Here is a 24,944-nt window from a genome sequence, read left to right as displayed (position 1 = left end):
TGTTGAGATTGGGATTCGTATTGAGATTTGGGTTTGGATTAAGATTCGGATATGGTTTAGGATTGAGATTGAAACTGGGATTTAGATTGGACTCGGATTTGAAAATTTGTTATTCTCAGATTTTTATGACTTTAAAAAAAATTTCTGCTAACAACGCAGAGCGGAAAGTTACGTTGCTGGATTTGTTCTTACTCTCCGGCCACAACGGAAAAAATTAACAAACAATATTGATGCTAACAAACTTCATCTAAGTTTTTACCATCAGTGTGCCGTTATTCGTCATAATAAATTCGATGATCCAAGTCCCTCTTCATAGTTTTTTTATTCCTTCGATTTTAAACAAAAAGACATTTTTTGCTTCTTTATTCTCGCTATGGACGATAATTAGTACTGTGCTGTTTCGATTTTATCAAGGTCAAAAAAATACCTTTTCGTAAATCCAACTGTGAAACTGTGGACTTGGTGAAATGATGAAAATCTATATTTTTTATTAGATTTCAATGTTATTCAACAAAAACTACCAATCTGGATCGTTTTACCAAATCTACAGTTTCGCTAAATTCCCCGGAAAATGTTATTTGACCGTGATAAAATCGAAACAGCACAGCACTGTAACAATCTTAATTTTACCATGCACTTGTTAAAGTTTTGATTGCTTTTACCTTAAAAGTGAGACTGAAAGTTGCTGTTCAGAACTATAGAAAAATCTGCAACAAATTTTGACAGTTTCCTGAATTAATTAAATTTCCTGTTTTAGACTTATTTACCGAAATTTGTTTATTTGTTTATCATTTACATAGAGCAATTTATGAAACAAAACTCATCGATCTGCTTCTTCCCAAAAATAAAAGTCCCTGTGGTCATTAGGAAAATTTGAAATTTTTATTGCCACGTTCAGATGATGCGTATAGTGTGGCTTAAAAGCTAGTTATTTTCAATCTAACTGCCAAATAAACAATTATTTCAGATTTTCCTGATGGTTAAATTGTTTTGGTCAACATTTGGTCAACATTTACTGCTAAAATTCTAGAACAATTGACAGCATTGAAAATCACGGATTGTATTAACGTTTGTTAGCATTTTGCTATAATTTTCATCAAAATCTTTTCGCTATACCCTCGTGAGACGTCTCCAAAACTAAAATTTCTTGTGCAAGACTTACAAGATTGTTCATTATTGTGATACTTTCGCATTTACTTATAGAATTATCGAAGAAGAATAAACTAACAAAAGCCTCGAAATCAATTCTTGGGAAACATAAAATTCCGACATTAATTGTTTATTCTGAGTGATGCTTGTCTATCTTAGATACCGTGGAATGGGGTGACTTTGATCAGTGGGGTGAAATTGATCACCTGTAAATTCGTGATAAAAAATACTAATCAAAAGATACTGATCTTACAAAACTAGGCAATGTTTACGAGTCCCAAAAGGCAACTTTTGAAAGATTCACATACCTGTCAAAGTTAACCCTTGCATGCCCGGTGCAATTTAACATATTTTCGAAAAATTCTTCTAACTCAGTCAAAACTCAATCAAATTTGATTGAACAAGTTTCTAAATAACAAAAAAAAAATAATGAATTTACTTGAAGTAATCTTAATTAGGGGTTAATTACGTTAAATTTGGAGAAGTTAGTAAAGTTTGATAAAAGCTCAAGAATTATAATTTTCAACAATGATTATTCCATACCATAAAAGTAATACTGATGAATTCACAGGAAATCTCAAAGATTTCAATTTCAGAACTGGTTTTTTAAGCTTTTGCAACAAACCGAATCGAAATCGATCTAACAGTGATCAAATGAGAGCAAATTTAGCAAAGTGCAGCTCGTGAACCAAAATGAATAAACTTTACCCTGAAATATCGTTATTTTCGTTTCCAAACTACCTGTGATTGATATTCTTCAGTCCAGAAATCATCATTCATCATAAACATAAAGAAAAAAAGAACATTTCCAATAGAAGAATGTATGGATTTCAGAGGTGATCAATTTCACCCCGATTTATCTCATATTACTTCAAAGAATTCTAGAATTTATTTCATGAAGTAGACGACAGAAATTTCACCAACACCCATAGAGGTTTTCTAGAGCACATGCCAGTACTTGTTTTGAATATATATAATTTCGGGAAAAATGTACATAAAGCTAGTTAATTGGAAAATATTATAAAAATTGATCAATTTCACCCCGTTCCATGGTGCTTTTTTTTTAAGACTGTATTCTTGTTCTATTCTATGAAATAAAATGGATGTAAGAGAATAAGGGGGCATTTTCAGGATAGATGCATCTCAGAAATAGGTATCATGAAAACTTTGGCTAAACTCCTATCAAGTTTTAAGGAAGTTTTTTAGAGATTTTTTTAAAAGGATATGAAGTGTGTTCTGAAATAGCCTATAAAACAACTTATTGACAATGCAATTTATGGAGGATTCTTCAAGAAATCTTCAGTCGCTCTTGAGAACTGTTGATCAATAAAAAGCACGAATATTTCGAACAAACCACAATTAAATTAAAACATGAATGAAACCAATTCGCATTTTGATTGTTACTCGGAATGTTCTCTATGTTTCTAAAATCGCTTCCAGATAGACTGTGATTGTTAGCCAACAATTCCTTTTTATTTTTAAATTAAATAAATACAATAGTTAACTTCAGAAGACAGCCAGCTGCCCATTGGGTTGCCTTCACTGGTCTTTACGAAGCAGCGGAATAACCTCCGCTGCATACAAACTGCAAAAAACGACCAATTCAACGACCAAAAACGACCCGTGTATCTTCCTAACCGCGATTGAGGCAAAAATTATGGAAAATTCATTTATTTTCAATAAGAACAAAACAGTTTCGTTTTCGAAGCGCTATATTATAAGTAGCGTATGCGCAGTTTAATTACAATCAATTAGCAACAGTTGTTGGAATCTCTGCATGGCCCACAAGGCCCACATGGCCCGCAAGGACCACAGAGCCCACGTGGCCCACAGGGTCCGCAAGGTCCGCATGGTCCACAAGGACCACATGGTACGCAAGGCGCACACGGTCCACAGGGTCCGCAAGGTGCACAGCCAATCTGCGAGCAAGTCCCGAAGCATGGCTGATACGGACCGCACACCGGTGGACAAGGATCACAGCAAGGTCCACAAGGACCCTATGGAAATTGAATAGGAATCATGACGCAATCAAGTGATTATTCTTCCAGAACACTTACACACGGTCGGCACGGTCCACATGGGTAGGCACACGGGGAACAAATTTTTCTTGGCATTTTCAAGCGCTGATTTTTGCTGGTTCTATTTTAACTATTGCAGTTTCCGTTCAAGCTGGTCTAGATTAGTTGATAGTCTTCGAAAACTTTGAAAATTCTAAAAAAATCACTTTAAAATTTTGCTTCCGCTTGGTCCGAAAAATGAAAAATGAATGACTTTTTCGGCTGCATTTCTCACTTCGCAGTTTTACTTGGGTTACTTTGTTGTATCGTTTGTATCGTTGCATCGTTTCATATTTTTAACTTCAATCTACATAAAAGTGTCCTGAAATTGTGTGGACCGATGGCTTAAAATTTTGTGAGCTGTGGAAAATGCTCCAACAAAATATCGCAACAGGAAACGTATTTCCTTCCAACACGTTCAAAATTGACAAAGCAGCTGTTGTGTTAGTGAATTTGTGCATTTCGCTAGAACAAATTGAGCTCGAAATGCCATCGAAAACTACAATCATCATCAAGGCAAACTTCCATAATAGACTAGCTAGATTCTATTTATATAGGTGTCTACGTTCGCCAACCATCACTTGCTCGAACTACCGCTTCGCTTAGGATGGATCAATATTTAATGAGTGCATTCAGAATTTCGCGGCAACGCGAAGCAACTGGAATCACCCTAACGCTTCGATTCGTTCACGCTCCGCCATCCTGAAAGACAAGGATACGGCCACCGGTTGGACGTGATGCCATCATCGTGGGAACGCTGGCAGAGGGCGAAATGGCGTCAAACAATTTATGTTATTAACACGAAAAATCAAGTTCACCGAAAACCAATTAGATCCGGTGGGTCACGCTCTACCCTGCGAAGTGCGGTCTAGGTGAAGGTCGCACGAAACTGCTCTGTTTACCACCACGCACACAAACACCACCGTCGGTAGTAGCAACGAAAAAAAAAACTCGTTAGAATTAATAGAGCACCATCATTGAGATCGATGAGCTTTTGGACGATTTTCGCATAGTCGTCTGTTAGTCTATCAGTTCCCCGGAAATGGTTTTCTGGTAGTCGGTAATACATATTTGTATACAGATACGCAACAATTCTATTTATATCTGCAGTCTCCAAACAACGAAAGCGAGAATAAAATGTCATTCACCTCGGGGTCTACATTTACGTGAATTATTTCGATTAGTCCTTTTTAAATGGCAACGTTTTGAATGACTATCTAGAGGATGGAATTGTAGAATTTAGCCTGAAATTTCTATACTTTCCTCACACTTATGAACAAATTCGTTCCAGTTAAATCGGAAGTACGGGAAGTATTCCACTAGCGAAGTTTTATGCTTTTTCGTTTGCTTCAATTTTATTTTCGCTGGGAACTGTGAACTAGGTATGCTTAAACAGGGTGTAAAGTGGAAATTAATATGGGTATTCATGTCGAGCTCGTATACAAATACCCAGCCGTAAACTGTGTATCTCCCATTACTCGTCAATGGAGGTGAGTATTTTTACGGCTGGGTATTTGTATACGAGCTTGACATGAATACCCATAATATTTCCGTTAGAGTAATCGGTTGTACCCACAGGTTAAGGAAAATATTTGCATTTCACTTCCTCGAAGCTTACATGTGATATTTGTAACCGTTTGTCCTGTTAAAGGAAACAGAAGCTGAAACGCGTAAACTTTGCTAACGTAATAATTGGATGATGGTCAGATGCTTTTAAATAAGTGTCGTGATTTCTACACAGGTGGAGTGAAAATTTTGACGAAGAATATAATGCCAATTTAGCTATATAGAACTTCAATGCAATGCAAATCTATGTACGAGCAACTATGAAAAACGATAATTCGATTATTCCGCAACGAAGCAACCGGTGAAAAACAAAGAAGAAAAAGTCTAGCTTCAAAAGCCATTTATATTTTACTTTTCGGCCAAACCAGAAGCAAAATTTTTTAAGTGAAAAACATTTAATCTTTTCGGACAACATTCAACTGAAACCTTCAAGATTAAAATTCACCTCAAGTTGCGCAAATATTCCAATTCTTAGCAAGATGCCACGAAAAATCTGCTGTTCTCCCAGTTCCTTCCCATGTGGACCTTGTGTAAGTGGTGCAGATAAACTGGTAATACTATCGCGTTTTAACTCTCCTATTCAATTTTAATAGGGTCCTTGCTATGACCCATGCTGTTTGCCGGTATGTTCTCCATGCGGACCCTGTGGTCCACACGGTTCCTGTCTACCGTGTGGACCCTGGGCACCTCTACCACCGTGCGTTCCGTGCGGACCTTGTATACCAGCCGGATCTTGTGGACCTTGCGGGCCCTGCGGACCTTGTGGACATTGTGGACCTTGCGGACCTTGTGGACCTTGTGGACCTTGCGGGCCCTGCGGACCCTACGGTCCATGTTGAACACATCGGAACTTAGATTGAACTAACTATAACAGATATGTAAATGGTCAAAATACAGCGCGTCCGAAAAGGATAAAATGTTTTATAAATTCTTTAATTCCCTCAAACTAATCCTATTTCATAGTTCTTCAATGAGAGTTATCGATTTATATGCCGTACAAAAAAGAAAAAATTATTGAAGATGAACCATCATTATGCAAAAACATTAGCAAATTTCAAATATATTCATACTCTATATCTACCAGCTCCTCGTTGAATAGAGTAACTCGCTCTGTGCAGTGTAGAATAACACGTGGCACGGCATTTAGTTGCGAGCTTTAACTTTTGATAAAGCTAATGTTTTATTTCCCCCTATTTTATGTACTAAGTTTTAATGGATTGTTCGAGCAAGCTTCAACTGAAAAAAAAACAAGCAGTGGTCTTGTCGGTTTCCGCTTACAGTGGAAAATGTCAAACAGTCAAACTCTCGTAAGGCTTCCGTTAGAGTTTATGACTGGAACGAATTCGAAAGTTGCAGGCCCTAGTGGTGAGTTTTTCCTGGAACTTTTGAGGTAAACCGCAAACAAAGCACGATGCTCTTCCGCACGGCAGTGTGACTCTCGTTGATAATTAATTTAAAAACTTTGCCAGGTCCCGGTTCAAAATCAAAATTTGCTTTGTAAGCATTACCCACAATACACGCAATTGAACTAATTAAAGATTCAAACACAATTACGCCGCTAATTCGAAATGTATCCTTTGCGTTTCATGACCCGAGCAAGGGTTGCATCCCAATGCCATAAAAATTATAACCAAACAGTTTGTAAAATATTGCCTCCTAACATGAAACGTATACCTAGTTCATGTTCACGTTCATGGCAACCGGCTGTTCTTGGGAGAATGTCTCCTGCTGCAAACTTTAAGGCGATTAGCGTACACAAAACCCCGCTGAAGCCGTTTTGGCCCCAAACAAAGTTTAATCGTGATTTGTGCCCAATCATCCGCTCGCAATCTAGTACAACAACAATAACAACAACAAAAGCGTCATCGCTGGCTTTTACAGTGAAATGACTCCACCGCACGGAACTGCCAATAATAATCGGATCTCTGTCCTTTGTATTTCGTTTCAGCCTGAACCTATACGAACTCATCAAAAAGAACAACTACCAAGGATTCAGTCTGAGCCTTATTCGAAGGTTCTGCAACTCGATAGTCAAATGTCTCCGGTTGTTGTACCAGGAGAACATCATTCACTGTGATCTAAAGCCCGTAAGTTTTACCCTTTTCCGGTTGGCACTGATAGAGTTGTCACACATTCCTACGGTGCAAATTCGCACTAACTTGTTCCCTCTTTTTGCTTTTTTTTTATTTTTGACACAGGAGAACGTTCTGCTAAAGCAGCGAGGCAGCAGCTTGATAAAAGTCATCGATTTCGGCAGCTCATGCTACTCGCACCGAAAAGTGTACACCTACATCCAGTCCCGCTTCTATCGGTCACCGGAAGTCATACTGGGACTATCGTATGGAACACCCATCGATATGTGGAGCTTAGGTGAGTTTTGCACATTCGTGACAACTGCGCAACTTTACAGCAAAAGTGAACCTGGTGTTATTGAAGGAATCTTCAAAACGATCCATTATGTACCTATTATTCTCCGGTAACAAGTCAATTATTGATACAAAAGATTATCTCTTTATGATCGGATGCTCAGAATGCCATATTCCTGCTGGTTTTCTGAAATGAGCTTCTAAGTTGTGAGATCATTGTCTGTCGATAGAGAACTTTTGAACTTTGAAAATTTTTTAGTAGATATAGCAGTTTTACCTACTTACTTTTTGCTTGCAAAAATTGCGCATGAAAATAAATGGCAACTCGTATCCTTATTGTTAAAGAATTCGCTTCCACAAGTGATTTTTCTCTGCTATTCTCAGCCCCCCCCCCCCCCAGCCCCTTACCAATCCCTTCCCTCACTTCAAATTGCAAAAAAGGCACAGACAGCTGAATATTTACCTATTCAGACATTTATAGTTACCGATACTTGGCAGAGTAACTAACGAGGCTCGGTAAAGAAGAGCATAGGAAGGGTAAAAGTGTAAAAATCTGGCAAAGTAACCTTCCTTTTCGTTATAGTCGTTAGAGATGCAGAGGCGAATTCAGTCTCTGACAACAACGATTGTAACACTAACTTTTTTCCTGGTTTTTGGTGGTTCTTTGTGCAACCTACACTGTAAAAAAATTCCACGTCAAACTGAAGTGATTTGCTGTTGAATTCACACTACTTGCCTAACATTTCAAAGTGAAAGGAAAATCCTTCGAAACATATTAATACAAAAAACGATGAAATCAACAGCAAATCACTTGATTTTCTGTTGTTATGTTCATCGTTCTTGATATGCCTATGTTTGAGATACGGAATGTCGGTCATTTGGATATTATCAGCTAATCACAATAAATTCAAAAGATTTCTGTTTATTTTATTTTTTTCAATTTCATTTTATTATAGATTTTCACTTTAAACACAAAATGATCTCTGTCGCCGTGTCGGTGCAATCGATTTCAGGATCTGCAATAGAATTGTTTTATTGTTATTTTAATATCAAAGATTCAATAAAACTTACTTTCAAACAAATTGTTATTCTTTGGGGAAAATGTGCTGCTTGCGCTTTTCGTCACCGTCACTATGTTTGTTTCGTTTTATGTTTTTGACGTTTGTCAATTGGTATTGCTGCTGTAATGCAATTGATTTAAACAGTGATGCAAATACAAGAGATATTCATTATAATATAATGGTGATTTCCATTGAATAGTTTTCAACGCAAGGTCGTTTCGTTGAAAAGTGTTAATCATTGTGAAATCAACACTAAATCACTTCAATTTACAGTGCGATTTGACGAATTGAGTCAACTCAGGAAACGGCTAAAACTAGAAGTGCGAAAAACAGCACATGATATCACAAAAGATCAACGTTTCTGTTTGCAATGAAGGTCTGGTCGGCTGTAAAACCTCAACGTGGAGCTTTGCCCCACTACTAAGTTAACAACTGGTTTTATTTTTGAGTTAAAAATTTTTAGCTAAAAAAATCGATTCAAACACCATTGCACACTGTGAAAAAATTAACCCAAATTAGTGGTAATTAGAAGCCGCTGGGCTGGCAACCTGAAATATAGCATTTCTTATGTAAAATTGGCCAATGAATCGTTTGATGATATTTTCATTCTGTGCAGGACACGGGAAAGAATCTATATTTCCAAAAATACGCAAAAATGGGGTAAAAAGGGGCAAAAAAGATCATTCCCTGGGACCTGCCCAAAATGAACCCATCTTCATTCGCTTTGTTAACCAATTTTACATCAGAAATGCTATATTTCAGGTTGCCATCCCAGCGGCTTCTAATTAGTGGGAATTTGGGTTCATTGGCTTTGAAAAGATTGACATAATTCATGGCAAGAAACTTTTTTTTTGTAATAATCGATAAAATTATTTGAATCAAGTTTTAAATGAAAGGCGACAGAATAGTTTACCCAAAACAAAAGATACTTTAGAGTTAGGCCTTTTTCATTGTTTTGGAGCAAAGGGTGAACATGGCGAAATAAAGGTGGATTAATCTCGTTTTCAGAATGCTTTAAGGCGAATTTCGAAGGGGACAAAAGATAAACGTAGATTTTAGGCATAAATGTACGAATTCAATATATTATTGTTGAAAACCTATAAGATAGGTTATAGTTATTTACTTCTATTTCAATTACGATTTGAAAAGGTACTTGCAAATTTTCAAACTGATATTCCCCAATAGTTATACTTTGCTAGTTGAACCCTTTTCACAAATCACTCCGAAAATCTCCTGCAACTCGCTATTACAAAACAATTATTTGCCTCACACAGAGATGGCGTTACAAAAACAAATTTTTTGAGGTTCCTGAATACGTCTCCGTATCAGTCGGTCTTGTGCTGCTATTCTCCAATCTCCTCTCATACCTATTACGAGGGCATCCTCGCCGAAGACGCACATCCAACGAGTGCAAGGTCTACCCCGAAAACCTTTATCGAGAATATAGCATTACCTGGTCGCTCCTCCGGCATTCTAACTACTTGCCCAGCTCGCTGAAGCCTACCGTGTTTTATTTGCCGATTTGTATGCCTGGTACACTTCATGGTTCATGCATATGCACCAAACACCAATTTACAGTTTACTGCCAAGGGTTGAACACAAGATCCTCCCGTCCAAAACTTCAACAGCTCGCCAACCAGCCTCCTCCAGTGTCCATGATTCATTCCTATGGAAGGCCACCGAAAGAATCAATGTTTCATAAAGTAAAAGTTTCATACGGGCTTGCATGCTGCATTACCTTTGCTGGTTACCTAATTCGTAGCAGACCCTGTTTGCCTCTTAATCTCACGACTGATCTAATTGTCTTGAGAAAGGCCTCTTCCAACACTCTACGGTTGATACGAATGATTGATATCGTCTTCAAAACCTAGGACCATGTGTGACTTCATATTGATGTTACCACGTCTTTGCACGCCAGCCTTTCGTATACCACTTTTCAATACAATGTGAACAATAGGTTTTGACAGCTCGTCGTCGCCCTGCCTCGAAGCATCTAACATCACGAAAGGGTCTGATAATATTTCACCGGCTACCCTAACGCTTGATGTATCAATCCAATCAGTGTTTTTATTCTCGTTTATTTTCCGTCGATCTAGTACCGCCACTGTTGTTGTGCCACTCACCGACGCCCGGGGAGGTGGCTCCACTAGTTCCACCTAGCTTACGACCCGTTGATTAACGGACCGGCACCAACGGCTTTACTTACTCATGCGATAGAAGGCGTAATCCCAGAGATTTTTCGCCTCAGAAAATCTCCCGGTGTCGGCTAGGATTGAATCTAGGCTAATTGGGTTGGTTGTGAGTGGATCACGCCACCCCATAACGATGTCGGCGGATTCTAAACCCAGGCGTCGAGCGTGGTTGGTGGAGACGTTGCCAACTATACTAAGCCTCCGCCTCCATCCAATCAGTTTTGTTGGGGAACCATGTTCGGCCATAGTTCGCCATAACTCATTTTTCTCTTAACTGAATCGTACGCTGCCTTGACGTCTTAGAATAAATGGTGAGTCTGCAAGCTGAGTTCTCGAAATTTATCGAAGGTTTATCACAAGTTGAACATTTGATTCGTAGTTGAGCGTCCTCTTCGAAAACCACATTGGTATTAACCAACGAATGTTTACTGCAACGGCTTCAGTCTGTGGAACAAGATGCAGGAGAGGATTTTGTACACGGTATCGAGAAGAATTATGCCTTGATAATTACTACAGTCCAGGCGGTGGCCTTTTTTGTGGATCAGGAAATTCTTTAAAAAACAGGCAAATCTCTCAGACTGATCCGATGAAAAGCATGATACAGCAGTCCAAACCACGCTCTGCACTAAGGGATAGATCTGAAACACGATACGACGTGTTTTGCAATTGGCACTCAGTGCTGATGTTGGAAAAAAGAAGGAGCCAGTGTCAGTGTAATATTCTAGGGCCCGGTGCCAAGCTTGTGTAAACACCGGAGACGATGGTTTCAATTTTGTGATAGCACCGTAGCCGATTGTTTAAGCCTCATAGAAACAACTCTGTCACTGCCATATGGCTATGCGAGGCCTAATGCGAAGCGAAACGTTTTGAAATATACTCTTACCTTACCAAACAGTCCCAAGCCGTGGTGTGGCCTTTGCTGTACGTAAGAGTCGTCTCCATTCCACTCGGTCCATGGCTGCAGTTCGCCAGCTCTGCAGTCTGCGTAGGATCCGCAGATCGTCTTCCACCTGATCGATCTACCTTGCCCGCTGTGCACCTCTCCGTCTCGTCCCTGATGGATTGATTTCAAGAACCATCTTTACTGGCCTGTCGTCTGACATCCTTACAACCTGCCTATCTTAGCGGTGTGGACGATAGATGGTTCCCCAAGCAGCTCCTGCAGTTCGTGGTTCATTCGCCTTCTCCACACTCCGTTTTTCATCTGCAGCCCACCGAAGATGGTACGCAACATCTTCCGCTCGAAAACCGCAAGGGTGCATTAGTCCTTCACAGGCATAGTCCATGTCTCCTGCCCGTAGAGGACTACCGGTCTGATCAGCGTCTTGTAGATGATTAACTTGGTGCGGCGACGAATTCTACTCGATCGGAGCTTCCTCCGGAGACCAAAGTATGCACGATTTACTACCATAATGCGCCGTTGAATTTCTCTGCTGGTATCGTTGTCGGCAGTGACCAGTGAGCCCAGATACACGAACTCATCAACCACCTCGATTTCATCACCACCAATTTGAGCTCGATGTCGGAGGTTAGCACTGTCCTCTCGTGAATCCCTTCCTTTCATGTACTTCGTCTTCGATGCATTGATGACCAGCCCAATCCGTTTGGCTTCAGCCTTTGGTCCGATGTACGTATCAGCCATTTTCACAAAGTTCCGAGCCACAATGTCGATATCGTCGGCGAAACCAAACAGTTGAACCGACTTTTGGAACATCGTGCCACTCGTGTTAATCCCCGCTCTTCTAATGACACCTTCCAGGGCAATGTTTAACAGTTGGCACGAGAGACCATCACCTTGCCTTAGACCTCTTAGGGTTTCGAAGGGGCTCGAGAGTGCTCCCGAAGCTCGAACTACACACATCACTCGATCCATCGTCGCTTTGACCAGTCGCGTCAGTTTGTCCGGAAATCCGTAGTCGTGCATAATTTGCCATAGCTTGTCCCGATCGATTGTATCGTACGCCGATTTTAAATCGATGAACAAATTAAGTGTGGGCATAACCTGCCGAACCGCGAATATCTGATCCATGGTGGCGCGAGCACCCATAAATCCCGCCTAGTAGTGCCCCACGAACTGCTTCACAAATGGTGATAGTCGACGGCAAAGTATTTGGGAGAGTACCTTGTAGGCGTCGTTCAACAGAGTGATTGCCCGGTAATTGCAGCACTCCAGTATGTCGCCCTTTTTGTAGATGGGACACACAATATCCTCCATCCACTCCTCCGGTACTCGTTCTTCCTCCCAAATCTTGACAATGACCCGGCTCTAGCCAATGTTTCTCCACTGTATTTCAATAGCTCGCTGGAAAGTTGGTCCACTCCAGCAGCTTTATTGTTTTTCAGCCGACTAATCTTTTCCTCTACCTCCAGGAGATCGGAGGCTGGAATTCTGATGTCTTCTGCTCGTGCACCAAGATCAGTTGCCATACCGTCCTCGCGCTCTACTGCATCGCCGTTCAGATGCTCGTCGAAGTGCTGCCTCCACTTTTCGATCACCTCACACTCGTCTGTAAGGAGGTTGCCGTCCAAGCTCCTGCACATATCGGCTTGCGGCACGAAGCCTTTACGGGAGCTGTTCAGCTTCTCGTAGAACTTCCGAGTGTCGTTAGCGTTGTACAGCTCAACGCGATCTCGGTCCTCTTGCTGGCGCTTCTTCTTTCGAATGACTGAGTTTTTGCTGTTCCGTGCCTGTCGGTATCGTTCCACGTTCGCTCTCGTACGGTGTTGCAGCATTCTCGCCCGTGCTGCATTCTTCTCCTCGACTAACCGTTTGCCTTCGCCGTCAAACCAGTCATTTCTATGATTCGGGGCCCTTGTACCTAGTAACGCTACTGCAGTGCTACCTATGGCGGATCGGATGCTCCTCCAGCCATCTTCAAGGGTAGCTGCGCCAAGCTGCTCTTCCGTAGGTAGCACTGCCTCCAGCTGCTGCGCGTATTCCTGTGCAGCCTCGGCGTCCCCCAGTTGCTCAATATTTGGTCGCGGCGTTCGACTTCGGCGGGTGTTATACACTGTCGATTGCTTTGAGCGCATGCACACAGCTACTAATTAGTGGTCTGAATCTATATTCGCGCTGCGGTAGGTGTGAACGTTGATGATTTCGGAGAAAAACCTGCCGTCGATTAAAACGTGGTCGATTTGGTTCTCTGTCTGTTGGTCGGGTGATCTCCAGGTGGATTTGGGGGATACTTTTGCGGGGGAAGAAGGTACTTCGGACTACCATACCACGGGAGGCCGCAAAGTTTACGCACCGATGGCCGTTATCATTATACACGGCATGCAGGCTATCTGGTCCGATTACCGGTCTGTACATTGCCTCCCATCCACACCTTAGCATTCAAGTCCCCAATAACGATCTTCACGTCCCGTCGCAGGCAGCTATCGTAGACCTGCTCCAGCTACGCATAGAACGCTTCCTTCACGTCGTCGGCTCTTTCTTCATGTGGGCAGTGCACGTTGATGATGCTGTAGTTGAAGAACCGGCCCTTTATCCTCAACTTGCACATCCTTGCGTTGATCGGCTGCCACCCTATCACGCGTTGACGCATCTTACCCAGTACTATGAAGCCGGTTCCCAGCTCGCTGGTGGTACCACAACTCTGGTAGAAAGTAGCCGCCCGATGCCCGCTTTTCCATACCTTCTGTCCTGTCCAACAAAGTTCCTGCAGCGCTACGACTTCGATGTTGCGTGGATGTGGCTCGGCATATATTATCCTGTCGCATCCTGAAAAGCAGAGCGATTTGCAGTTCCATGTCCCAAGAAATATACCCACATTGTTGATATTATTTCTTACGTGAAACCAGTGTTTTCCGAAGCTAAAGCTCTCGACTCTGGTGTTTGCCGAAGTTTGAGGCACCGGGGCAGAAAATATTACACTGACACCTGTGCTGCCCGTGGTGTGGTTTTTGCATAGCAACACGACACGACGCGTCTTGCAGCCATCACAGTGACTCCCAAACGTCAGCTTGTCGTCAGCCATAACCCCCAAGAGCTTTAGAGAACGCTTTGAGGTGATGGTGCAGTCTCCGAATCTGTCCACCACCTGTTGCTCCGATTCACGGATGTTCACAACCGTGACTTCCGTCTTATGATGCACTAGCTCCAGTTTCCCAGAGCGCATCCAGTCCTCGACCTTGCGGATACAGTGTGCGGCCGTCAACTAGACCTCCTCGATCGACTCGCTGTAAACCTCTAGCGTTATGTCGTCTGCAAAGCTGACGATCACAACTCCTACAGGGAACTTGAGTTTCTACACCCCGTTATACATGACATTCCACAACACCGGGCCCAGGATAGAACCTTGCGGAACTCCTGCGGTGATTGGGACGCACTTCTGACTCTCCTCCGTATTGTGAACAAACACTCGATTCTGGAAGTAATTTTCCAGAATCTTGTGCAGCGACACCGGTACATAGTTGCTCCTGAGCAGTGTTAGTGTAAGATATACGGCACGAAGGGCGAAACTTGAAACACTATTCGGCTTCGGGGCTACGGTGCTTTCACAAAACTAAAGCCCTCGTCTCCGGTATTCGCCCTTCGTGCCGTTTGACTAACACCAACACTAGGGTGCTAATCGCTTATATGGGAAAAAGTAACCAGAAAATTAAAAAAAATTACACAAAATATTCACCTGCCCGAAAAAACACTCTGTGCAAAATTTCAGCTCAATCGGACCTAAAACGGGGTGGCGCAAAACGATTTAAGTTTGACCTTGAGACAATCGAAATCACCAAAATACATAATGATTTTTTCCTTCAGGTAATACCACGTTTCATGCATTTTTAAGCCATCTGGCACCAAAAATAAAGTTCGAAAACCGAAATTCACGCAGCGCTCATGCTGCGCAATAAGTGATCGGTGAATATTACTTTACTCTTCCCAAACTTGAGGAGAATGACAAGCCTGATTCTCAATACGCATAGGCCATATGTGTTTTAAATTAGGAAAAAAACTATTCAAACGAAGCCACGGTGCTCCGGAGACCGTTATTATCAAAAAAAAAGTACCATGAAAACGGTAAAATGCCAATTTGTTCGTTATGATGTTCTTCATTTCTGTGTAAATTTTGAAAAAAATCGTTGGCGGCATTTCTGAGTTATGTCCATTTTATGTCAAAATGTCCTATATCCTTAGAAAATCCGTACTAACTCCACCAGTAATTAGTCTTAGCCTCTCTGTTATTTATGAAACTTCATAGGAATAGATGGTTTGCCTGCCGATACGCAATTTGTATAACAATAAAACAGTCCCAAGCTTTGAAAAGGGCCTAAGTTCTTCATTGTAATAAAACTGATATAACCTAGAATTGAAAAGTTTATTTAAAATTATGTTGCGGTTACTTTAGCAGCATACGTCAGAATCTGTCCGCAGTGATTTCACTCTTACTTGGGAGCGATACAAAACTGTATCAATATCAATGGCCTACAAATCACAGTTGTTGAATGCAGTTGTTGATTATAATAGCGGACACTTATACTGCCCATAAAAGCAAAAGAGTCCCATTTGGAAATGTGCTCACAATTGAGAAATTTGCAAATGCAATTCTAATCTTGAATTTATAGCAAATAACTATGATTTAATTAAAAGTATGTTTCATTCAACTGTATGTTCAGTGAAGCATTATGTATTTCCATGAGTTCTAAGAACATTTGCATGAATTCCAGGCTTGGAAATAAAAGATGGGACTCGTATGCCTTTATTTTCAATATGGGACAGGCAAGGTTTGGTGTTTTTCTATTATTTTTCAGAACAAACTTTCAAATTTCATCAAGGCATACGGAAATATGAACAAAATTAGATACATTGACAACATAAACTCAAATTTGCCTAAAAGTCATATGAGACCTAAAAGTCATATGAGACTATTATGCTTTTATGGGCAGTTAATGTCTATTTTATTTCTTATTTCATTTTTATTGCATAGTTTTAATGTAATTAGATTTAAACATATACAAGCAAAATAATAAAATAAACGCAAAAAAAATATATACATTGGGAACTTGGAATGAAAATTAAGAAAAAAATATGCACCTTTTATAACCCAACATTTAAACATTATGTTATGTTACACCCACTTAATCATAACGTTGGAGAACTCTGACATTTTATCTAGTAAAAAATAATTCAAAATGGTTTACGCCATCAAATGAATTGATTCTGTTATATCTAACGTTTTTTTAAATAACGATCCGAGGAGCACCGTAAAAGAAGTTACGCCCTTTTCAAAGCTTGCGCTTGTTTTATTTATATGAAAATTACTTATCAGGAGGCAAAACATCTATTTCTACAATGTTTCACCGAAATCTGAGAGACTATGACTAATTACTTATGGAGTTTGTATGAATTTTTTAAGGATATCGAACATTTTAACATAAAATCGACGTAACTCAAAAATGCCACCAACGATTTTTTTAAAAATTCACACAGAGATGTAGAACGTCATAAAAAACAAACTGGCGTTCACCGTTTTCATGGTACTTTTTTTTTTTTGATAATAACGGTCTCAGGAGCACCGTGGAAGCAATGGCCAGTCACGCTCAAAATGGTCAGATTAGCAGTTATGCCGGGAAATATTAATAAAATTCGTGAAATCAATAAACCGATAAACCGTGATATCTCGAAGAAGTGCGTTGGTTACATCATTCATATATGTTTACGCATGAAAAGGCTACGCGTACGACACGGTGCTGCATTTCTTAAAAAGTGGTCAAAAAGATGAATGTGTCCAACATTCGACGGAGAATCTGACGTTGGTTACGCGCAATATAAAGGAATTTTTGAGATGATATGTGACAATAGATGGAATATGGATCCACCACTTTACTCCTGAGTTCACACGGCACTCAGTAGAGTAGCCTTTGGGTGATGATAGTCATCGAAAGCACCCAAAAACGCAACACTTAGGTCAGTATTTGTTGAGATTCGCAAGGCATAACATTAATCGACTACCTTGAACATGGAAAAGTAACACTGGTTGACAAAAGAGAAAAAATATGCGGCCCTAAAGCTCGAAATATTTTCTCTAGAGAGATTATAGCCTTTTAACCATCCCTGTAAATTTTGGAGCCACTCTTAAAGTGAGCTCTAGGGCCAAACCTGTGTTAAACAATGCAATTAATAAAAATTATTTTGCACTATTGGATCGACGGAGATTGGAATCTAGCTGAAACGATCGAATACGGAAAAGAAAAAAAATTGCTCTTTCACTAAGACGCGACTTCCGCTCATTCTGCTCCCGATACGACCAATGAACTGCCGAAATTGCGCTACAAACTGGTTTTGCATTCTTCGTATTCGACAGATTTAGCCCTGAGTGACTCCCGGTTGAAAAAGAGGCAATCTGATAAGCAAATCTACTTGATTAAGAAGGTAGAGTCAAAAATAGGATAGAGTTTTTGAAATACAAACATGCAGCTAACCTAGCATAAGTTTTATCCGTTCCATTTCCAATCTAGAATTTTCGCTCTAATCGTTTTGGTTCCCAATTTTGAAAACCTTTCATTTAGTTTGCTGCTTGCTGAGAAAAGAAATTCGCTAAATTAAATGTTTGTCTTGACAGTAGAGCTACGAAGAAAAGTTTGTCTCATACGAACATGTGTGAACTGGAGGCGCTGAATCCAAAGGAGTTTATGCATTCATTTTGTATAAACCTATATCGCTCCAACGTCTCAGCATTTAGAAATGCACTGTTAGATAAATTTGCGTTACAATTCCGTCTACTATTTGTTTTCATGGAATATAAAATTATCATAGTTCAACGTCATGGAATAGTGTCTAGGATACACACCTTTCACTTTTTAGATTTGATTATTCCAGATTCCTGAACATGTATAGAAATCAACCTGAATAAAATATGTTGTTTAAATTTCTTTAATAATTTTTCTGTGTCCATACTGATTGTTATGGTATATTAGCCCTCTAGTCACTTTAAAACTTTATAATCATTTTTTAAGTATTGATTGATGCTCTTTAGAGGTTTAACTAAAGACCGTCTAAACGCGGCACTGGGCACTATAGGGTTAAAGGTTGCCTTAAAGTTCTTTAAATTCAAATTAAGATCATTAAACGATTCTGTGGCGGCTTTATAAAAAGTTGCATATCATTACACACTTTAGCAGTGTTATTAATTGATAATTGGTGTTGTTTTCCCTGGAAATGCTCCACCCGCGTTGGCTCACCACCAGCAACGGATACAAAACCAATAATGCCCCTGTTGACAGTTGTAATTCGGGCGTTCACTTCGCTTCGTCCAGGAACGATCCATTTGTTTGCATTGCCGGCTCGGCCGGCGGTAAGCGATAATTAAATTGGACATGCGATGTTCCAATGGCAGCGCACTTTACTCCGAGGAAAGCTGTTCACGGTACAGCACAGACAGACACACGCACACAATTGTACTGTTAAATTAACGCCTTCGTTGCGCGCAACTAGACCCAGTATAGGGAGAGACAGAGAGAAGAAGTAAATAAGGTTGACCGCTCGGATTGCGTGTGCCATGGCAGTAATTTCCTCACCGTAGGAGGGATAACGACACAGGAAACTACTCTGTGGTTGATTCCTATCCCGTACGGATGGGAAGCGCAGTTGCTAACCCAATGCCAGGCCGGTTGCGGTTCGGCAAGGACACCGCACCGAGAGAGAGACAACTGGGGATAATTCCATCAACTTGCTTTCCGAACAGAACGTTGTGGTGAGATGATCTATCACTGAGGATTTATTCTATTTTTTTGATATGGTCAATGATATTTTATATTGCAGATTTTGAAATAACGTTTATGATGATTTCATGTTATTTTAATTTTGCTATCGAGAAGTTTCATTTACGCCTTGCAAACAAAGGACAAGTTCAAGCTCAAACATATTTTTGCATTATACTCCTGCTCGGGTTACTCGGTTCACCGCAAACATAAGCATTTTCATCACTTTAGTTTTCCGTGCAGAGATAAAGTTCAACAAATCTTGTTTTAGCTGAAGGTCAAGTGAAAGAAAACTCTTTCATGAGGTAGTCAGCAAATGTCGGGTAGAATTAAATATTTTCTGATTTACTTCGAGAAACAGTGAATCTAACCGACACAAAAAATTCAACAGTAATATTCGAGTATAATCATATTTTTCCTTCCAATTACAGGTTGTATACTGGCAGAACTGTACACCGGATATCCGCTGTTCCCCGGGGAGAACGAAGTGGAACAATTGGCGTGTATTATGGAAGTTCTCGGCATTCCTCCGGATGATCTCATTAATACTGCCACCAGGAGGAGATTGTTTTTCGGTACGCCCCCTCGCCCAAGCCTACTCTGCTTAATTTTGTTGTTACTAACGCACCGTTCTGCTTTCTCCATCCACACAGATTCCAGAGGCATTCCACGGTGTATTACGAATTCCAAGGGACGCAAGCGAAAGCCGGCCTCGAAAACCATTTCGCAGGCCCTCCGCTGCCACGATACCGTGTTCATTGATTTCGTCAGCAAATGCCTAGAGTAAGTTGGCACACATAAACAGTAAAAATTGTTGGGCTTACATTTTTCGATTGACACCAGTTGGGGTGAATATTTTAGCGGAAACCTAAAAATAAAACATTCCCCGCTCGACAACGCACGTCCTATATTTTTGTTGAAAATGTTTTACGACAATTAAACTTAGTGAGCTCTCCAAATCAGGCGACCAATCTTAATATCAAACAAAGAAAAAATGTCAAAGTAAATATAAAGTGGCTGGTGTAATGAAACAAAGAATGAAATGCTGTCCTGGCCTGGTGACCTCGTTCTGGGGCGGTGAATTGAGTACAAGTGGAAATAATTTGCGGTATAAATTAACGCGAGTTCTGTTCCATTGGTAATGCGCACATACACACAGGTAACTGATACAGGAACAAAACCGGACACCTAATGCACTCAGAGTTCAAGGATTGTTGCTTGCATCGCCATTTTCAGCTGGGTGTATGTGTGTGCTTTATTTCATGAATGAAGTAGATCCGGGTTGCGTGTTTGGCCACCTGCTTTTGGAGTAGGAACGCTTCCGATTACTGACTGGCCCAATGATTAGCCTTTACTCCGTTTCGTGTTGGAACTGTCGTGCAGCTACAACTAGCCTTGCATTGTTCGAAACATTTATCACGTAAGCTTAACAATTACGTTAGCTAGCATTCTCGTTTCGATATTTTTATCAATACGAGTTTGACATTCTACTTTATCGCAATGTTGAAGGGATATAATCCATTTGAAACTGACTTTTTTGAAGGAGGTAGAGAAATTGGAATCTAGCTAATAGGAAATAAAAAAAAAAAACTTTTTGAAGGTACTTTCAAGTGTTATACAACTACTCTTTTATTGCTGTTCAAAAAAACTGCGGAAAGTTATATAACACCAACTGTATACTATACAGTTTTTGAATACTTTCGAACAAAGGCTGCGGTAGCATAATCCCGCAGAAAGTTTACCCTTGAGAAAGATGAAGGCTGTAACCGCCACATTTACAGCCTGGAAAGTGTGGAGCAAAAAAAAAAACAAGCTATACAGCCTTAGGGTTGGTCGCATACGGCTATGCTATAAAATGCCTGCTATTGATGGTAGGGATGGAAATCTCGCGTAGAATCTCTACGGCAAGCTGGTTTATCACACAGATGATTTCCTGTACAAAAACGACCGATGAAGGCATTTTGGTTAAATTTTTGGTAGGAATGAAACATAATCAAATCACCGAAAACTTTTTTTTATGATCTGTTATACCAGTAAGCTAACCATGGTAATAAAAATATCGCCTTTAATAATTTTGATTGCCGCAACAGGTTATCGCTAACGGCGATGCACCAATTCCACATGCTTTACTCTTTGGTCACGTGTGTTTAATTCTCAATGCATAATAGTCAAATAATTAACAGAACTAAGATTTCCATTTTTCTCAAAACATATGTCTTTCTGCGTCTGCCCGAAATAAAATTGAGATTGAGCGTCCCATTATCATCGAAAGAGCCTATACAAACTCAGACATTTCCTGTTAGCATAAACGAATCCGTCCGACACCAAAGTAAAGCATTTCCCTCATTGAATAAATTAGTAGTTCTTGCCCGAGAAAATATGCTGCAACCTTTTACACCCTTTTACGATCCGCATTCCGTTCTCCAAAGCTTCCGCTTCCCCAGGTAAAGATGCCAGAAGCCACCGGAATGCTGCCCTGCCCGATTTGCTACGGCTAGCAAAAGCGTGAACAGGAAAATCCTTTTATCTCCTTCATTACCTCGGTCACGCATTTCAGTTTTGCGGTAGAGACTTTTGTTGTTCCCCAAACTAAGTTAACCGGGCGAGACAAAGACATAGAATTGGCTGAATTTACTTTCATCCGACAGTATAAATAGCTACCCCTTTCTCTAATACCTACAAACCTATCGATTTCACATGTTCCTACAAAAGCTTTTCCGGTTATCTCCTGCAAACAGAACAAAACCTAAAGATTAACGTCCCCTTCTTTGTTTGCTTTCAGATGGGATCCGAAGAAGCGCATGACCCCGGAGGAGGCGGCCCGCCACGACTGGCTGCAACCGAGTGCCTCCTCCACGTACGTCTCGTCCAAGTCGAAAGAAAACAGTGATAATCAGCTCAGCTTTATGCAAAAACTGCAACGATCTCAGCCAATGACACCAAATACAATCCTTCCGGAGATTAAAACTCCCTCCAATCGGCAGCGCTACGTCAAAGAACGGGTTAAAGGTGAGTATCGTACCCCACTGTTGCCACCCACTCTATCAATCACCCACTCACTAGCTCGTAAGTGTTAGTGCTTCCATCGAAGATTGCATGCAAGCTAACCGCTTCTTTTCTCTGGCATGCAAGTTCAGCAAAACTTCACCGAAAAGAAAAGCTCCATCACTTTATTCCCATAGGCCAATGGCAATGCTCTTGTTTTATGCTTTTTTTCTTCCTTTTTTATTTCCGCTTGAACACTTTTATCCGTCATCTGTTTATTGGGGAATGGTGCAGCTAAAAAGAGGCAGCCAAAAGAAACAAGCACAAGCTCCTGCCAGATACGGTTAACTAAACTGCTAATAAGTTGTACCACTGTGAAGGAACTAGTATCTATTTTCGACACCCCGAAGAAAGAGAGAAGCAGCGGCAGTAGTAATTGAACGTTCGAAATGGATTCGGAAGAGACGCGTATTAGCTTACAGCACAAAATCAACACCTGTTTCCATTTTGCTAGAATAATAACTGATTTCTTTGCGCACTTTTCTGACCGTCGAAACTCCCGTAAGTTCTCTAATCTATTTCGGTTCTCCTGTATTCACGCGATTCATTTTGTTGGCGTCCTATGGATGAAGTGATTAACCATCATCGTGAAAGAAGTAATCGATATTGTTACATTCCATCAAAATTATTTCGTTGTGCAACTTCATTTTACTATAATTCTGGTATGTCTTTCGATCAAACTGGTGAAATCTTACATGCTTTTATTGAAATTTTTAAAATCTAGAATAATATTTGAGGTAGTGGATCGGGTAAGACATTTTCCAGCAACTGCAAATAAAATGTGTTCATTTTTCATCCTCATTAGGGTGGCAATGACTGTATGGGAAAAATTTCTGCATCGAATTTTAAATCCGACCATGTACATTTGTTTATTGGTCCAAAAAAACTACCAGTGCAAAATTTAAGCTTAATCGGACATGATTTAGGAGTGACTCAAACCACTTTCTGGGATTCTTTTGGCATCAGAAGGCCTAATATTTTAGAATTAACTTTCAAAATGACTCACTACACGCTCCAAATCACATGTTAATTATTCTTATGTTTATCAGGCATCTCGAACTAGTTTTTCAGTAGAGCGGTTTATTTATTTTTCACTTGGGTGGTCCAAAAAACAATTGAAATGAAATTTGATTTTATTGAATAGAAAAAGCAATCTAATTAAAAAAATCTTTTGCACATTTCGTTACCCGCACCATGACTGGTAATATCTATATCGATTTTTTTTTGGTTCCAATTAACGGTTAAGTTCCAGAAAGCCGATTTTCGTCCAAAATTTTTTTCTAGGTTACACCAGATCTCGACATTTATGCATTTTTAAGTTATTTGGCATCAAAAATAAATTTTCGATTTTACCATTTTCATGTAGTGGGGTTAAAACTCAAAACTATTATGACTTTTTTTTTTATAAATAAATTAAAATGACTTTTTCAATTTTATGAATATATTCCCTTGAACTAGATAAGTTTATCGATTTATATCAGTTTTTGCCGTAGGAAAACGTCTTCCCGTCCATTTCTGTCTATTTCCGTCCAAGAGTCGATTTTGAGATTTCTACCGTATTTTGTGAAACGTTTTATATAAAACATTTTAGTCGTGTATGGCGATGTAAAAATCGACACATATGTTGATGGTTTATACATCATTCGATTCTTGTATTGTATAACATTTGTATCAACAATACGACATAATATGTTAGAACGGTTATCATTTTAAAAAAAAAAAACAATCAACAAGTCCAACCCAAGTAACAAAATAGGTTATATCTAAGTTTTCTAGCGCTAGATACAACCAAAACATAAAACCTTCAATGCCGACCGCGCAGTTATAACAACCAGCTAACAACAGCTATAAACATGTGTCACGGCTAGTTGGCCCAGCTTTATTGAAGTCATCAAAACTTCATAAGCGCTCTACCATAGGACCAGATGTTTTCAACAGGCCGACTTGTTCGCCATAGAATGACCTCGAAATTTCAACTAAGATATATTCTCCAAATTTAGTGTCAAGCAATAAATCTCATCTTGGCTTTCTTTTCTCAATGACAACCTTAATTTCCGACAGTGTCGTGAGAACAGAAATGTGTGAGTTCTCTCTCTATAATGATTAAATATTATAATCATTCAAATTGTTTTCGTGCATGTAAAACACATGCCGTGAAATATTTATGGTGAAACCAGCCACAAATTTTATCAAAATTACTGCCTACCGCCGTAATTTTGTAGAAAATAAATATTTAATCAAAATTTATTTCCTGTGAACTAAGGTGATATGTAAATAAATGCCATGATTTGTCATATTTTGGTAAATGTATGACTTTATTTATCATGCGAATTTCAAAACTGCTCTGTGGTATAGGTGATATTGTAAAATAAAATGCTGATAAAGGATTGAATTTCATAATTTTGCATATTTTCAAATAAACCCTCGAACGCACTCTAAATTCTTGATCATAACTCATTCTCTTAATTTGATCAAAATATAGCATATTTAAAACCAAGCAATCCTATCATGGTATTAATTTGCCTAAGTTACGATCATCAAGTTATATTTTATCCACAGTTATAGTCTGCAGGTTTTTAGTTCTATTTTATCATCAGAGAGACTATCATACAACTTCATGTATATAACGGTTGGCATAGTATGGCTGTAAATGATACTTGCGGATCATATTTCATGGCTATCAAATAAAACCAACATATAATTAATAAAAAATTTACCAAAATTGCCTTTATACCTCGCGTCTCCATCGCTACCACGAGATTGGTCGTTTCATCAATCATCCAACTGTTCCCGTGGAAGAGATGGTCTCAT

At 39.8% G+C, this 24,944-nt stretch overlaps 1 protein-coding gene and 1 long non-coding RNA gene across 8 annotated transcripts in view; one reads left to right on the top strand and one right to left on the bottom strand.

Moving 5' to 3' along the window:
* The window catches only part of LOC129733271 (dual specificity tyrosine-phosphorylation-regulated kinase 2), a 296,861-nt gene that overhangs the window by 251,295 nt on the left and 20,622 nt on the right, over nt 1–24,944 (top strand). For all 7 annotated transcript variants that reach the window (XM_055695016.1, XM_055695015.1, XM_055695014.1 and 4 more), the window contains 5 exons: nt 6,721–6,859; nt 6,971–7,142; nt 19,520–19,663; nt 19,742–19,871; nt 21,871–22,097. In XM_055695016.1, the coding sequence (XP_055550991.1) occupies nt 6,721–6,859; nt 6,971–7,142; nt 19,520–19,663; nt 19,742–19,871; nt 21,871–22,097 (812 nt within the window). The remainder of the gene's footprint in view (nt 1–6,720; nt 6,860–6,970; nt 7,143–19,519; nt 19,664–19,741; nt 19,872–21,870; nt 22,098–24,944) is intronic.
* Nucleotides 2,844–3,543, bottom strand: LOC129733273 (uncharacterized). The gene is made up of 2 exons (XR_008729450.1): nt 3,207–3,543; nt 2,844–3,146 (listed from the first exon to the last, which is right to left on the bottom strand). It is a non-coding gene; the product is annotated as an uncharacterized LOC129733273 (long non-coding RNA).

Source organism: Wyeomyia smithii, chromosome 3, assembly GCF_029784165.1.
Source record: "Wyeomyia smithii strain HCP4-BCI-WySm-NY-G18 chromosome 3, ASM2978416v1, whole genome shotgun sequence".
Classification (NCBI taxonomy): Eukaryota; Metazoa; Arthropoda; class Insecta; order Diptera; family Culicidae; genus Wyeomyia; species Wyeomyia smithii.
This window is presented reverse-complemented; position numbering and strand designations above follow the sequence as displayed.